Genomic DNA, 16,611 nt, shown 5'->3' on the forward strand with positions numbered 1-16,611 from the left:
CTTCAGTAAATATATTGGTCAAAATGAAATGCAACTTTAATAAAAGCACGGTAACTAGAATCTCGTAAAAGTGTCTTCTGCTTACTTTAAAGATAATCATACTCAAATTTGGTGAACTCAATTTCAGAATTAGCTGGTATACTGTGCATTTGATTTCTCCACCACTAGGCAGTGGCTTGTTAGTTTGTGGTCATCTATTTTGTTCGGACCTTCTTGGCGCCTTCTAGTGCAGAATTCTACTTTTTTTTTTTGTACCATACAATGGAGAAAAGATAATGGTTCCAAGTAACTGTAGAATGTTAAAATATTAACAATAGCAGTAGAATGAAATAGTTCACAAAAATAATTACTTTCCTTCTGTAGGGGAAGTCAGAAAAAAAATCAACATATATTTGTGTTTATCTGATTTGGAGTTTGTACTTTTTCAAGAAGTCTTTAAATGGCAGGTAAATGACTGCTTAAAATGTTAGCTTCCTCTTGTTGTACTATATTTCTTGTAATAAAGCTTCAACTATATAAGAATGCCTAATTCTCAAAAGGAGAAATTTAATTTTTTTCCTCAGACTGACATTAATGTAATTTCAGTTTCTCTGATAATCAGGTAACATCAGACTGCAGTATTAAACAATACAACTTCTTTCCATTCCAGGACATTTCTGTCTTGATGCTAGATTTGCTACCTATTATAAATATCTTAAAGGAGAGAGAAGTGAGAAAACACCTTTTAAGAGAGAACTGAGGACTGTTTTTTCCTTTTTTCCTCTTTCCCTTCTTCCCCAAACCTTGCAACTACTATGTTACTGTGTCAGTCAGATACAGACGCGTTCACAGCACCTAAAGGCAAGTCAAGCCAGGTCGCTGACCAGCATTTTTCAAGTAGCTAAATGCTATTTATGTCAGACAGCTTTTCAAGGTTGGGTAGTTATGTCTTAAAGAGGTTCAAAACAGTAAATAAAACAGGTTAGCTAATATCTTTTAAGAAACTTGTGCATTACATATATGCTTTTGATGGGGTTTCAAGGGCCATTATTTTTTAACTTGCTTGAACTTGACATAAGTATCTTCATTTTTCTATATGAAAGTGATATTACAGGTGTCTCTTCTTTTTTAAGAAAAAACAATACAGTCAGAGACTAGAACCAGAAAACACATTTTGGCTCCCTTGATGTTCATAGGATGAATATGTGCCCCTGGTCTTGGGAGGAGAGAATTGGACAAAGTACTTTTAGACATTGATCCAGAATTTTCATTCTGTGACGGCATGCTTAGTTACCATATCTTCATTTGCTAATATATGCTCCTTAGTTATTTGGAAATGCCTAATAATTATCTGCATGTTCCTTTGCTATATACATGCATGTTTTCTGTGCATTTGGCTTGAGACAACTGTTTCTGTTCAGAAAAAAAATATATTGAAGGATGGGGATAGTGTGGAGAGTTCTGGGTATTAAAAGGAGTTGACAGTATCATATTGAGTCATTACATAAGGACTTGAGAAGTGGTGGTAACTTGCTTTCTCTAGTGAGGAAAAAATGCTGCAGAAGTCCAGCATTGGATGGCTGAATGAGAGAAGTGGAATATAGTTGAACTCATAGGTGGTCTTAGTAGTTTAGAAAGATTTGCTTGGCTCTTGTTGCACTTTTAAAAGAAAAGTAGCCATAACTAATTGTTCTCTCTTTGGTTTGAACTTCTTGCCTGAAGAATCAAGACAACAAACACTTAGAGTCCTTTTTACTGAGTGGAATTAAATTCTCTTTTATGTCAATCTGAGATTAGAATGATCAATTTGTCCTGTAAAATAGGGACCCCTAATGGAAAAATTAGGAATATCACCCAAATGGTTTAACTTAATGCTCAGAGGCTGGTTATTGGAATCTAATTCTTGAGCGTTCTTAAACATGAAGGTTGGTCCCTAAAACAAGACATGATGCTTGAATTGATCAGGATCTTTGATAGCTGCACCTTTTCTAAATGTTGCATCTTTAAGTTGTAGTTTTTAAGGTAAAGGAGCAATTCTAGATCTCTTTTATAGAGCAGTAGCAGAACCCTGAATATACATGAATCACATGGCAATATTAGTATGCTTTTTCCTTCCTGCTACATGTCCTCAGATAATAGTACTCTATTAAGAACAAATAGACTAGAACGCTAGTGCTTTTCCTGCAGTTTGTAGGAAGTGGGAAGAAATTTGTCTGCATGGGGAATTGACAGCCTATATGACTTTCTTCAGTCTGTACTCAGACTTGCTTCAAACTAATGTAGTTCAAATGATGTATTACAAAGATTCTTATCAGATGATGAACTGAATTCTTTCAGCCCAGCTCTGTGTTGACCCTCTTCAGAGGTCTGGTCATGTACTTTATTTTATAATTGCACATCAGTATTATTGTTGTGTTTCTGTATTTAGGGTTATAGTCTGCTGTGAGAATGTAAACATAAACTTTCTGGTTATTCTGCTTTCTTATGGAATATAACAAGAAATCAAGGTAAAATACATTCATGTTTCTTCATGGCAGATTGTAATTTGAATTCAAATTGCAACAAATGTAAGTGGTGAGGTTTAAATTGTCTGAGACTCTCTTCCCCAGCATATTTTGTTGGCCCTGCAAGGAATATTATTCACTGTCAAGGCTACTCTAGATTCCGTAGCAGAGCAATTAAAGATTTTGTTGTTTTGCCCTTAGGCTTATGAGTAGAAGTTACAAAGGTGTCAGTCATCTTTCTGCTCCTTTTGCTGTGACAGTGACCATCAGTGAAGGCAGTTATAAGCTGTCTGTTGTCAATCTTTTTAAAAGCCAGTGTTGTATTGTTAATGTTTGGGAAGTTGACAGCAATGATGAGGAACTAGAAGCTTGATTTCCTCCCTGCCCCCCCCCCCCCAATCAACTTACTGAATTGGCTGACTTGTATCTGTAATGTGTAACGGTGTACAGCACTGCAGGGAAATACTGCTTTTGGTTAGAATTGGTCAATCTGTCACTGAAAGTATCCATTTAGGAACATAAGACTGGAATAACTTTTTCTGGATCATGGAGTTCAGTTCTTTGTTTCCACAGAGCCTTGCTGTTTGAGAGGTGTTTCATCACACAATATCTTTAAACTAGTTATGTTTCCTTCCCCACCTATGCCTTCTGAATGTTCATAGCCTGTTACTTAGCTGTGAAAATTCAGAAGTGAGTTAAGTTCTTATTGTCTTTAACATTATCATAATAAAATGATACAGTCTATGTTCCACCAACAATGCATATATCTGCTCAAACTTAAATTTGTTTACCGTTTTTACTGTAATTTGTTTACTGTTGTTATTAAGTATGTTTCAGAGGTTGTAACAAGTAAAATGTCACCAAAATTAATATGAAGAAATAAATTAGTCTAGGTCTTGTAGTTTTTCAGACTTTATTTATATGCTAGAAAGCCGTATGTACTATCTAGATTTCAAATGATCTGCAACAGCAGGTTCTCTGAGTATTAATTCACAAGGCTTGCCAGGAGAAGGAACTGCCTGGAGTTGTAAGACCTCTTGCTAAGCTTCCTATGTTTAATTTGTTGATTCTTAATCTGTGTCTTTTAACTTTCATCTCAAGATAAGGAATGGAAGAATAATAAATGTTTAAGGAGGAGATGGCATCTGCCACAGGAAAAGTTTCCCAGATCTGTGCAAGGCTTCTAGAGATCCTTTCCATCTATTGTCTTCCCAGAATTCACCAGAGCTGCTACTCAGAAAAATGTATTTGAATATTTTTATTTGGCTTTGAAGTAATCAGTGTCTTCAGCAGGAAATTTACCCTCTGTTTTGGAATTTGAGTGCAAAATTAAAAAGGACCCTTACTTTATACGATTTTAAAATTTCAGTAATATACTCTAGGTTAACAGCCAATGAGATTCTTGCCATGGAGTAAATTATCTCTAGTATTTTTCAATTTTCTCAATCTGTTCTTCATTGTGGTTCTCCAGTACTAAGGTCAGTGTTTATGCTGTCATGTATAACGATACACGGGGGCGCAATAAACTGCGGATTATGGCTGATGTCATTAGAAAATGAGATTTCATGAACTTTGCTGTGGTTTCTTCTCACCACCTCTACAGCTGTCTGTTCTGCTTCTGCCAGGTGTTTCTGCCCACACAGCAGAGTTGGCAGAGGAGATGTGTGCCTGCGCCTCACTTCACTGAATGCAGTCTGACATGTTAGCTTACACTGCAGATGAACATGGCTTTTAAAATGAAGATTAAATCCAGGTCTGCACTGAAGCAACTAAGATAATGCTATATATTTGCTTCTGAAGCTGCTGTAAGAATGTTACCTCTTGGTAGAGGGGCAAAGCAGACAGCTTCAGGCATGAATATTTTAAACATTGCAGCAAGATGCAAAAATTTGGCAAAATTCTATTTTTTGCACTTATAGCTCATTTTGCTGGAGATGGTTGTGGGGAAACTATCTGCAATTTGCTTGTGTAAGTTAGCGATGCTAGATAGCCTTCAAAATAGACATCTTGAAATGCTTGCACTTCCAACTGTTATTAAAAAAAAAAAGTCCTAACGTCCTCCTTACAGTTTCTACAGCTCCACCTACCCCCCGAGATCTGGTTTGTGGGATTTTGAGGGGAAAAAAATACAGCTGAGGACTGCAGTAGCTTTTTTTTGGTAGGCCACCAATCTAATGTAAATACACTTTTGCTACTAAAAATCATCCTTTTTCATTTCCCCTTTTGGCAAAAAATTACAGAAAATATTGTGTTATCTCAGTGCCTTATTTCAAAATGGATCAAATGATGTTTTTGTTATCTTTAGTTTTGAAATCTTGTTGTGTAGAGATTTTGTTAATTTAGAGGATAAATTATATCATAGCTACTTTTCAGCATGGGATCACTCAGTTAATGCTTTGAATTTAGAGAACAAACTTTGAAGTCAGTCAATCTGAGAATTCAGACCAAGTTGTTATATTGTTAGTTCCATATCTTTGTTTATTCTAGATTGATACATGCTTCCAAAGCCCAAGTGTTTTTAGTTTCTCCTTCATTTGATTTTGTTAGTTTGTGTAGAAAGTTGTTGGCATGTGTGAAATCTGCTCACCACATGGTGTATAGTTAGCAGTTACTGTTAACCAGCTGTTACATTCCCACATAGCTGTAAGTCAAATGCTAATTACTTTCTATGTTCTGGTCATAAACTCCCCCTAAAGCTGGGAAACCTCACTCTTCCTGGCAAATTCTGAAGTGAAGCAGGCCGCACTGGCCTTTGGCAGAGAACTTGAATTGACTGAAGACAATTTTTAGCCTAGAGTGTTGGAAGACATTTGGTAAAGATTTTGCTCATCTGAATGTAAGAAGTAAATAAGAGATGTTGGGTGAAAGGGAAATGTGATAGAATCCAGATAGTACCCTGTCACTGATCTGCGCTCTGGTGGAAAGGGACCTGGCACAAATGTGTTCTGTCCTGTCTCAGAACCAAAATGCTCTGTGTTCCCCTTTTGGTTGCCCCATACTTTTTGAGACAGGAAAATACAGTGGTGGTGAGGCCTGACTTCAGGCTGTGGGTGGTTTTTGTTTGCTTTCAAGCATAATATTGCTTCTTGCATTTTGAGGAAATTGAGTTTTATCTCTGTCCATCTTGCTGTACAGAATGGCAAATGTCACAGATACCAATGTATCTGAAGAACATATTGTTTGCTCCTTTTGAAAGATGTCAGATTTATGTCTGATTTAAGTATTTAAATATGCATGTAGTAATGCACAACTTTGAAAAGACAGGAAGGGGGTCTTCCCCCCCTGCCCCCTTTGCCTTTTTCCGTCTAGAATTCAAAATGGACTTGAAGTCCTCCTTTATTTCATCTACAGGGAACAGGCAGTCAGGATATCATTCCCTTTCTACTTTGAGTTTTTATGAACTTAAATGCATTTTGAGTTTGGGGACTACACAAAACACAGGGCTGGTTACTGTTTACTGTGCTGCGGTGTGCGATGCAGAGAAAGGCTTTGCAGATAGCTTCTCTACAGGAACCAATGATATTACTAATATGTAGATAGTATTTAAAAGTGGTTAAAATATGGTATTTCATTATTTAAGATAGCGGTTTCGTAGTCTTCCACTTAATAGTACAATAATGTGCTTCAGTATTTTATGCAGTTCTTTCAGTTGAAGTCTGCTAATAGACAGCAATAAGCTAAGATGTGTCCAAGCAGGCTATTTTTGCATGCCTTACATGCATAGTGAGGCATGAGGCCAGTGATCATGTGTTTTCAGCTTAGGGCTGTGCTATTAATGTATCAGTTGTATTAATGACTAATAGTATCAGTTGCACATTACTAAAACATTATCTTACTATGCAAGTATTGGTCCCCTATCTTTGCACTAGGAAAAATTGATTTCTAGTGGAGTAGTGCAAGTATTGCTCTCACTTTGAACATATTGAAGTTCTGCCCTAGAGAATGTACAGTCTTAGTTGTACAGTTTCCAGGACAGTGAGATTATTATAATGAACAAGAACTCTGTGCAAGCCTTACTTTTTTGATGTTAGTCTTGAAGCCGGTCAAAGGTGTATCTGGGAGATGAGACCATCAGCTGTATTCTAATAATGAGTAGAAATGTTATATATGCTCTTCTTTCATTGTAGTGTCTTTTTGGCAGAATTTATACGGGGTCATATGCTAATTTGTAACTTTTCTGAGTAATTTCTAGACAAAGTTTTCTGAAAGATATCAGATAGAGGGGTTTTGGAATCATTCTTCAAATGCCTCCTGGTTTATTTTGGTTTCCTTTGCTATGCATATGTTCCATTTATAGCATACTGTGTAATGTAATAATAAAAAGTACTGGAAATGAGTCTTGTTTTAAGTAGGGAAGGGAACCTACCTTTCCCAAGAAGGTATTTTAATACATTTATACAACAGGTGTACATATTTTAAGAAAGGAAATTGTCAAAGAGTTTCTTCATTTCTTAGTCAGACCTCAGTGTTGTCTTGCAATCTAATTAGAAGATATGTAATGAAAATGAGAAGAGAGTTTATTGGTCTGTTTTTTTTTGGGGGGGGGGGGGTTGTTTTTTTCCCCTCCCCTAGAGGTAGTCTTAATGTTGTAACTGCATGTTTATCTGTAACAAAGAGAAAACAGCACTGGAAAAACACTGTTAAAGCACTGGAAAAGTTATTTCTTTGTTAGTCTTGTAATACAGAAGAAGAGTTTGTTAGTCTGTAGTAGAGATGCAGTGCATTTAGTAATTCAGCCCCTAAACTCTGAGGAATATTTTCCCAGTTTTATTTTTTGTTCTGTTCTTTAGGTCATGTGCAAATATGTTTCAGTGTTTGTATTAAACAGATGAAGTTTGTGCATTTTTTTTCCTTTACATTACATGCAAGTCTCACAATGCTGTAAAAGCTTTGTAATGAATATAAGCTTGACTGCAGTTCAGGCTTACACTCGGGCATGTTTTTGGAGTTTTGTTTTTCCTCCCTGATGTTCCTACCTCACTGTTTTTGCATTTTCTTCGTAAAAATAACTTCTAAAATGTATGGATGGCTTTTATTCTGTAGTTTTTGCCTGCCATTTGAGATGTGTTCGTATGGAGGAGGTACTGGCCCAACTTGCTCCTTCACCTTTTGATCACACTAAAAACACTAATACATTTGGTATTTGAACAAGATACCTGGGAATATGTTCCTTACTTGTTCAGGTATCTAATGGGTAGAGAGCAAAGTGTTTAAATTTATGTAGAACATATTTTTTATTGAAAAGTTAAACAAAAGTTTTAGGTTCCTTGGTCTCCTTACTCAGTTCATTTTGTGCAATGTATTTTATTGAAAGTGATTTAAAAGTAATGGCAGAAAATTTTCTTCTGATAGCCGGTTGTCATTTGAACATATTTGCCTTTTAATACCTTTACCTTTGAATGCTATTTTAATGCCTATACCATTAATACCTATACTTTTGTGTTTCTTGGTTATATCATTTTTAAAAAGTTGGCTTGAACTTGGCTTGATAGTTCACATTCCTGAAAAGACTGTTGAAGTTGTTTCTTTGAAAGCTCGCTGCTTGCTTTAGAGAAAGGCATGCCTAATTACAAGCAATGTTACTGTCTATTTACAAGCAATGTTACTGCTCTAAGGGAAAGAAGATAATATTTAACTGTGTGTATTAACATGATCTCCCTTTTTGTTTTTGTTTTTTTTTTCCAGGAGAGAAATAGAAACAAACAATAACTATATGGAGATGTCCTGCTAGAATTACAACACTAATGATGTAGACTCTGGAAATGCCTAATATGTCTAAGAAGACGTTATTAAAGCTTTTTTTCTGCTTAAGGTGACATCTTTGAACACTTTAACACAAAATTGACTCTTCTTGTAATGGTTCTCATCGGTGCATCTGCCCTTATTACTCTCTCACCAAACACACTTGAGAACTGTACCTTCGTCAAGCACTTTCTGTCCTGAAGCTTTTACCAGTATCTGCTGTCTTTTGTATTTATGCATCCTAGCTAAGGCACGGGAGACCGAACGAATGCAAGGATTCATTAACTCTTTGAATTTGTTAAATACTAACAATTAACCATTAGAAGTGGTTCAATGATGTGAGATTCACATTGCTTCAACTTATTTTTTTCTTTGTTGTAGTTTTTTTTAATTGTCAGTTTTTAGCTATTCAACAGATTAAAAGCAAATCATGCCATATTTAGTCCTGGAGTAAAACTCAAGTCTAAATGTTCATGTGAAAATTATTGTAGTAATCTTTTAATATGGCAAAGCAACTTTAAGCTGCAGTTTAGCCAAATGAAACGTAACATGAAATTATATTAGAATGACATTTCCCTTGTTTCAAACTGTTTGGTGTAAGAGAATATTAATATGCAGCTTGGTGGATACCACCAGTTAATGCACATTTCTTTATTTTTTTTCTGTAACATGTATACTGAAAAAAGTGCGTTTGTCTGAGGAACTGTTTGTTTGCTACCACTCAATGAATCTCAGTTTTGAGTAAATGTACCTCAGTCTAAATCAGACTTTTTATGACCTTTATAACTACATTTAAAATAATCTTTAATTCCTATTTCTGGGTGTTTGCAAGCCTGACAAGATTGCTATCATGGAAGTGAAAATTTACTCCTCTAGGTGATTCACTAGCTAAATAAACATAATTCTTGTTTAGCAAGCATATACTCTGGTTCTCAAATTTTTTTTGTTTCCCTGTCCCATATTCAGGCGTTTTTTCCCTATTCAAAATATTTCCAGGAAAGTACTTTGATCCATTGACATGACATAGCCATGTGTGCAAGTTTTTGATTAGAACCACGCAACAAGGATTTTAGGATGCGTATTAAACTAGGTAATTATATACTAGTTTTTAACTTGCAAAAAATATATCTTTTCAGTTTTATATAGCAACACACATTCTATCTGCTGGAAGAGAATATTAAAAAATGTCAAGCAGGTGTATTGACTACACAAAATACTGAACAGCCTGTACCAAACTCCAGGGATAGCTTTCTCTTTTTAGAACGGCAATGTAGAAGGCAGATATCTTATAGCTTAAAATAGCAATACCGCATATTATTTGAATGTGTTTCATGTCTTACTGTCCAACACAGATGTTTACATTGTGTTTGGAGTCTTTCATTTACAGAGTCCAGCAATCAGAGTTCTGAAGCTTAAGTATTGGCATAGCTTTATTTCAAATATAGACTATTTTGCTATATTTTACTTTCTCCCTTAAGCCCCTTGCATACACAAAATGTTCTATACACACTGTTTTTTACCCATTATTTAAAATATGGCTTGTGAGAAAAGAGTAGCAAATATGAATCTTAATTTTACTGCTGATTTTCTAGAAGTTCAAAAGGGAAGTGACTTCCATATTTTGGAGAAAAGAAGCAATCTTGCTTAAATGCAGATGGGTAACATATAGTGCAGAGGAGCAGGGACTGGGTGGGGTAATGTAGAGATACTGTAAGTATGTATAGTATGAGGAGGCACTAGGAGAGAAAGATTTCAAGCTCCAAGTGTACTTTCCTCTGAAACTTGGCTTGAGCCCAAAGATGCCTGCTTCCATATGCTTCTCTGGTTTTGTAGCTGTTTGTTTCCCTCTGTTGGCTGGCCTGTGGATTACTGCCTGTTAACTGTGACTGTCACTGATCAGCTGAAGGGGCAAAGATCAATGCTGTGAGTCCAAAGACTGCAGTCTTACTGATGATTCTGCAGGGGATCAGAATGCTTCTAACTTCTTTGCTTCTACAAGGTATAAGCAAATATGCAGATGTTTCCAGCTGAAAGAAAGCTAATGCTAGAGTCAAGCATTCAGGAATTCACTGAATATGCAACCTTAGTTTGATTCCATCGCAGTATGCATATTTTGGAGAGTTTATTAACATGTTTCCTATGTAACCCCCTTGCCTCTTCTACTGTACAGCATGAGCATTGCCCTGTGATTGAATCAGATTTAGTATGAAATGGGTGCCTCATTTGCTGCAGACCTTGGAAGCCTGGAAAATTAGACCGGATTGTAAGAGGAGGTGATCACATTTAGAGAGCTGTTGACAGTTTTTATGCTGTTCCCAGATTGTTAGCGAATCTACAAATGGAAGAGTTTCATTGCTGATGGTGTTAGCCATGTTTTGACTGATTTGGAGAGTTTAGCAGGTGAAGCTGAAATTAAGGTGTTTTATGTGCATAAAAAGTGCTGTGAAAATAGTATATACATTGTAAAATCAGTTACGACATGCTTTACCAGTTAATGGACATGTGACAGTTCCAGCCTTCAGCTTCCTTATACATGAGTTCTTTTCCTACAGAAAGAAATAGTGGTACTTAATATCTCAGATAACTGTAGAAATACTTGTTGATCGTTTGATTCTCAGTAAAGTGAAGTGGATGTAATGGCTGCTAATTAATGAAGGGGTTGGGGGTACTCCTGCTGGTGTCCCTGTTGCCTCCTCCTTTGTGTCAGCATTTGTTCTCCTCTGAACCATACTGAGCCAGTTCAAGAAGTTTTCTGCTGGTTTATCTGCCAGGGCAGCTCTCTGAGGTTAAGATGGCAGAGGGGAAGGAAGGAGGCTTGTCCTCTCAGCAGCAGATAACCACGGTTAAGTAGGCTGAGCTGCACTATAAAACTATACCTTTATGAGTTGGTGAACTGCAGTATGGTGAAAACTGGGGAAGATTCCACAAGGGCAAAAATTTAATTCTGTTTTCAGTTTAAGTTTGGGATAGTGTGCAGTAAATAAGATGCTATTGCACACATTCAGTGATGGCAGCAGGAGAGAAAATACTGAGTATTTTTTGAGTACTTTCTCCACTTTGAACAGACTTGAAGCTGAAAGGCTTATTCTAACCCACACAAGTGGGACAAATTAAAGTTATATGAGCATTTGCTAACCTTTCAGTGTATCTTGACTTTGTAACATCATCATCTTTAACAGGAGGGTTTTTTGGTATGTGATGAGAAGTCTTGTCAGTTGAATGCTCAAATTGCTGGCTTAAGCAAAACATGGGTGCTACTTTACATAGAGGGACTTGGTTTGGGAAGAACTCAGTATTCACAACTAGACCAATTTCACGGCTTTGTCTTCTGTTTTCCTAGGTTCAATTTATCAAATATTTGCTTCTGTACAAGCCTGCTCTTTTTACAGTAGTGTTTTTCTTCCTTTTGGATACACAGTCACTTTCATAACATCAGTGTCTGCAATATTTAGATGCAAAAGCCCGCTGCCAAAATAATTCTCATCCCAGACAAATCTGTGGCAACAAACAGCAGATCACGTTGATTTCTTGGTCAAGTGCAAATAACTAGATATTAAAGGAGATGTCTTAAATATTTTTCATCTTTCAGTCAAAGTTCCCTTTCGAAGCTGCTTTCTTTTTAGTAAGAGAGTTTTCATACTTGATATAAAAAAAAAAGTGCAGATGCTAGTACATTTTTCCTAGCTGAAACTGATTTGGAGTAAGTGTTTGGAATTTTATAAGTAACAGTAACCTTATTTTTGGCCCTCCCACAGATAAGCTTTCAAAATTATTGGTAAATTATTTGGTATTTCAAAATTATTTTCACCAGAAAGATTTAAATAATTCTCCAGATGCTTCTAGCACTGTGTGAAAAAATCTAGTGTGGATTGTCTTTAATGAGTTTTCTGCAGCACGGATTTTTAAATGAATACTTTGAGGCATTCATATACAAACCACTGTTTCTGAAGGAATGGATTTTACATTGTTTCTTTTCAAAATATGTAAGTCATTTGAACTCATTTTTGCTGACATTTTTTATGTTAAGAAAATACATACCTGTTTTCGATGTCTTCTGTTTATTCTATTGCCATGTAAAGATCAGTATTTACTGATAAATTAAGGGAGATTAAGAGGAGAATTCCATTCAGTTGCAGCAAAACCTGGTTTAAATTTTGTTTGCTGTTTTATGTGAATTAGAATACAGTTAATTCGGTGTGAATTTATTTGGCATGAAAATTCACCGTTTGGTCCTTCTTAATTCTTTGGAGAGTTTCAATAAAAATAACTTCTTCACATCCTTACCTACCTGAACTTTATTAGACTTATAAAGTGTGATGTGTTCATTATGTACTCTGTTTTCAGCCTGACATGTCTATCGATGGTTAACATGGGAGACAAGAACTTTTTGTGAGTCAGAGGAATTATAAGTATATAAGTTTGGCCTCACTTAACACTACAAATTAGTGGACAGCCTACATGCTTTTATAAAAACAGCTGTTCTATACTATTTTCCTTTATATATTTTAATAAAGTGCCTTTTAATATGTTAAATATGGACCTTTCAGTTCAAGTTAAATTTGTACCCAGTTCAGGCTTTTGAGAATATTTCTGTTCCCATAATAATCCTGAAGGTTTCTTATTAATGATTTACTCAGTGCCCAGGGATATTTAAGTCAAATATTAATCATAACACTTGCCACTTAGTAACATAATGAATGCTTAATGTTTCCAATACTTGCTCTTTTTTGACTTTGTCCTTCCCCACAAATGGAAATCAAACACCAGTTGGATTTCCCTCTAACCAACTTCCATACGTACTTCACAAGAAGCTCTTGTGCTGCACTGAAAGCAGAGTGCAAACAGGCAAGTCTTTTAAGCATTTTCCTCCAGAAGTTGCCTACAAGATGGGCATCTGCTCTTAGTCAGATATTCAAGAGTGGGGATTTCTTTTACTTTCTTACTCCCATCTAAGTAAACATTTCCTCCCCCATTGCCCTTGGAAGGACTCTACTGTCATATCTTTGTCGTCTTCCTCTGGATGCCCCTGAGGGAAGCCTGGCATTGGATGCTGCTTTCATAATCCACAGAAAAGTTCCTGACTTCACTTATTTCCTTCTGTGGTTACAGGAAGTCTCCTGGCAGTTTACTTTGTCTCGGTCTGTGTCAGCCAGTTTGCCACACTGATTGGCAATACAAATAAAACAGCATTGCTTTGACTTGGTTTCAGTCTTCTACAAGGTGCACACCAATCTTTTTAACCAAACTCTGCAGTGTTTTGTTTCTGAAGGTGGGAAGGGACATCATCTCTTTGGAATTTTAAAGAGCATACAGTTATTTAAATACAAAGATCCATTCTAGCTGTTCCTCTGAATTCTAGTTGTGGTTATAACTGATGCATTAAGAGTAAGAGTTTAAGCTGTTTGCATTTCCTCTATGCATTCACACTTGTCATCTTAATATTGAATTAACTTCCTTTCCTGTAAGATTAGTTTGTAACACTGAGAAAATTTAAATTTTTAGTTTTGAATTTCTTTCAGTCAGAGATACTTTACCATTGTATCTGCCTGCAGAAGTTTACGTACATCTTGAGAAAGAAGGGGATGTTCATGTAATATGAAACAAAGTACTCTAGATTGATAACTGTATTTTAAGTTGAGCTTGTGGGCTTTCAAATGAACAAACTGTCTCTATTTGTGCCCTCATGTGAAGTATTACATTTTAATCCTGACCTATGAATGTATGCATCTTTTCTTTCATGTTCTTTAAACATCTGAAAGAACCTCAGGTGTTTAAAATAAAAATAAAAAACATCCCACCCTCATTGCTTTATGCTTAGTCCAGGAATAAAAATTTCCAAACTAAGTATATGAACAAGCTTAAAGGAGGTTTAGCATTAGTTTGAACTAAGCTATTGCATTTCAGCAAAAGGATAAAAGGTTGTAATTATCTACTGTAATTGTATATCTACTGTAAAAAAAATTATTTTGCAGACATTAACATATGCAGCTGCTGTTCAATATTATCCAAGAATCTTACAAGTATTTGCATCAATTCATAATAGCAGCTATGTAAAATAGAGGTGGAAGGATTGAGGTCTCTTCTTCCAAGGATATGGAATGTTAAATCAATTAAAATTCAGATGTTTGTGCTGTGACTGGAATACATTGAGTGTTAAATTTATCCCTCTTCTGCTAGTCCTCTGGAAAATGTTGCTACTAAATTCTTATCATTTTTTACTTAAGTTGGCTGCCAGTTTGTTTTATAACTGCTTAACTGGTTTGCAGCATGTTTCTCATAAGATGCTTCATTGGGTCTTGTGAGTGTGGTGCTTCGTTAGAAAATGTGTAAAACTGTATTTAATTTCTTCAAGTTAATGTAACTTAATTGCTATTAACTTGAGCTGTATTTCCTTCAACTTCATATTTTATAGTAATGCTTGGTCTTTCAGTTGTATTGATCTTTAATTTTGAGAATACCACATGCAGAACAATTCCAAGAAGTTTTTAGTTCTTGAAATTTATGCTTATTTTAAATGTTAATAAATAACTACCATATCTGCCTTTTGGGTTGCTAGTGAGTATTGATGATTTCTTGAAAAACTTAGTCAAAGATGGAGACAGGAATACCTGTCCTATGAAGTGGATGAAATTTCAGAATACCAAAGAGAAACAAAAGCTATATGAGATGTTAGAACCAAACTATTATTTTGAGGTTGGTCCCTCACTCACACTTCAATATTGCTTTTCAGATGCTGGAAAAATCTTTTGAGCAAAAAATTAAAATAAGGATGTGTGGATAGAGTAACTTATTCCAGCTGAACTCCCTATTTGACCTGCTTGCTTTTTTCATTTATCTTTTACATCTCTCTAACATGAGTTGACAACATTATACTGGAGAGCAAGTTAATGCTAAGGTTCCCTATTTTACATTTTCTTGAAATAAGCCATATTTTTTTTACCAAGACTTTGAAGATTCGTTATGTTCATCATAGACCATGTTCACAAAATGTAATCATTGCAATTTTCTAGACTTCCCTCAGATTTCATGGTCAGTGACTTTTCTGGTCTCAAATCTCTTGCTTATATGAAGTTGCTTACCTGAAGAAGCCGTTTGGTTGCTAGATTATTTCTATCAATAACTGTAGCCTTTAGAACAGGTTATATTGATAAGCCGCATCTTTTCTTAGCCTCATACTGATCAAATGACAAGATAATGAAATATGATTAACTTTTACGTTAGTATTATTAAAAAATACTGAAGGCTTCCCAGATAAGCTGTATTTTGAACACTTTCACTGTTTAACTCTCTTGCAAGTTTTGGTTAGCTTTCTGTGTCCCAAATATGTCTTATGTTCAGGACTTTCTCTAGCAGACTGAAAAAGTCTCTGTTTAAACACAGCCTTTCTGCACTACACCTTGATGGAATTTGTCACTTACTGTCTTTAGATCTAACAGTAAGATTGCAATTGTTTTTGAGTAACTTCAGTCATGTTCACTGAGCTTACCTGCTTTCTCTCCAACACCTTTTATTCACTTGAAAGGACACTTTGACTTTCTACCGTCTTTTTCTTTTGATGTTTTCCTCCCATTCCTTGCAATTACATTAATCATACCTATGCCATGTAAAAGAACAATGAGCTGTTGGTTTATTCTGTTGGAACCAGTGGGAGGGATAATGGGAAATCTTTCAACAAAACCAGAAACAGATGGAACTGTGTGATACTTGCAACTGTAGAGAGCAAATGCACCAACAAAGTCTCTAAGGTAGAAGGAAATTGAGGAAAAAACTGTACAGATGTAGTCTATAATGTTTCACTCTGCATTTGTAGGATGGTTCAGTATGGAGCCAAGTTGTTTATTGTTTGAAGGAGCTTACTGATCAGAAATCTACAATTCTGATGATTACACACAAGAATAGAAATCTACTGCTCAGTTGGGTGAAATTCAAAGTGTTTTTTAAATTGGAATGTGTTTCTTAATATCTATCCCCACCCCCAAATTCCCCCAGAAAAAAACTGCAAGCCATTCGGGAAAAAGTTTGTGTAACACAGACATTTGAACAAAATCGTTTTGTAGCTTAAAAGGTTAGGGGCCATTTACCTGTTCATGGAAGAATATTCAGAGAAAAGCATCAGTCTGAGATGTTGCTAGTTGGATGAAATTATGCAGCAGACTCTTCAAAATGTGTATTTAAAGAGAGACCTGAGACAGAACTTGTAGCTGTAGTCAATCTCAGATCAAATGAGGTAGTTTTTTATAATTCTGTGCTTCTTGGGGACCTATGAGACACCTAAAATGAGACAATCCTTGCTTCAGAGTATTTATCTTTCAAATGATGCATGAAAAGCAGACACAAAAATATCCTGTCCTTTGGATTGAGAATTAATGTACCTGACCTAATTGGA

At 35.7% G+C, this 16,611-nt stretch overlaps 1 protein-coding gene across 5 annotated transcripts in view; it reads left to right on the top strand.

Annotated features, from left to right (window-relative positions):
* YTHDF3 (YTH N6-methyladenosine RNA binding protein F3) overlaps window positions 1–14,766 on the top strand; it is a 28,078-nt gene extending 13,312 nt beyond the window's left edge. For 4 of the 5 annotated variants that reach the window (XR_010883297.1, XR_010883295.1, XR_010883296.1 and 1 more), the window contains 2 exons: window positions 4,087–4,236; window positions 8,169–14,766. Coding sequence is in view for 1 of the 5 variants with exons in the window: in XM_067290501.1 (XP_067146602.1) it covers window positions 8,169–8,192 (24 nt within the window). In the remaining 4 variants the exon portion in view is untranslated. The remainder of the gene's footprint in view (window positions 1–4,086; window positions 4,237–8,168) is intronic. The other variant, XM_067290501.1, reaches the window with a different exon arrangement.
* The last annotated feature ends 1,845 nt before the right edge of the window (window positions 14,767–16,611 follow it).

Source organism: Apteryx mantelli, chromosome 2, assembly GCF_036417845.1.
Source record: "Apteryx mantelli isolate bAptMan1 chromosome 2, bAptMan1.hap1, whole genome shotgun sequence".
NCBI lineage: Eukaryota > Metazoa > Chordata > Aves > Apterygiformes > Apterygidae > Apteryx > Apteryx mantelli.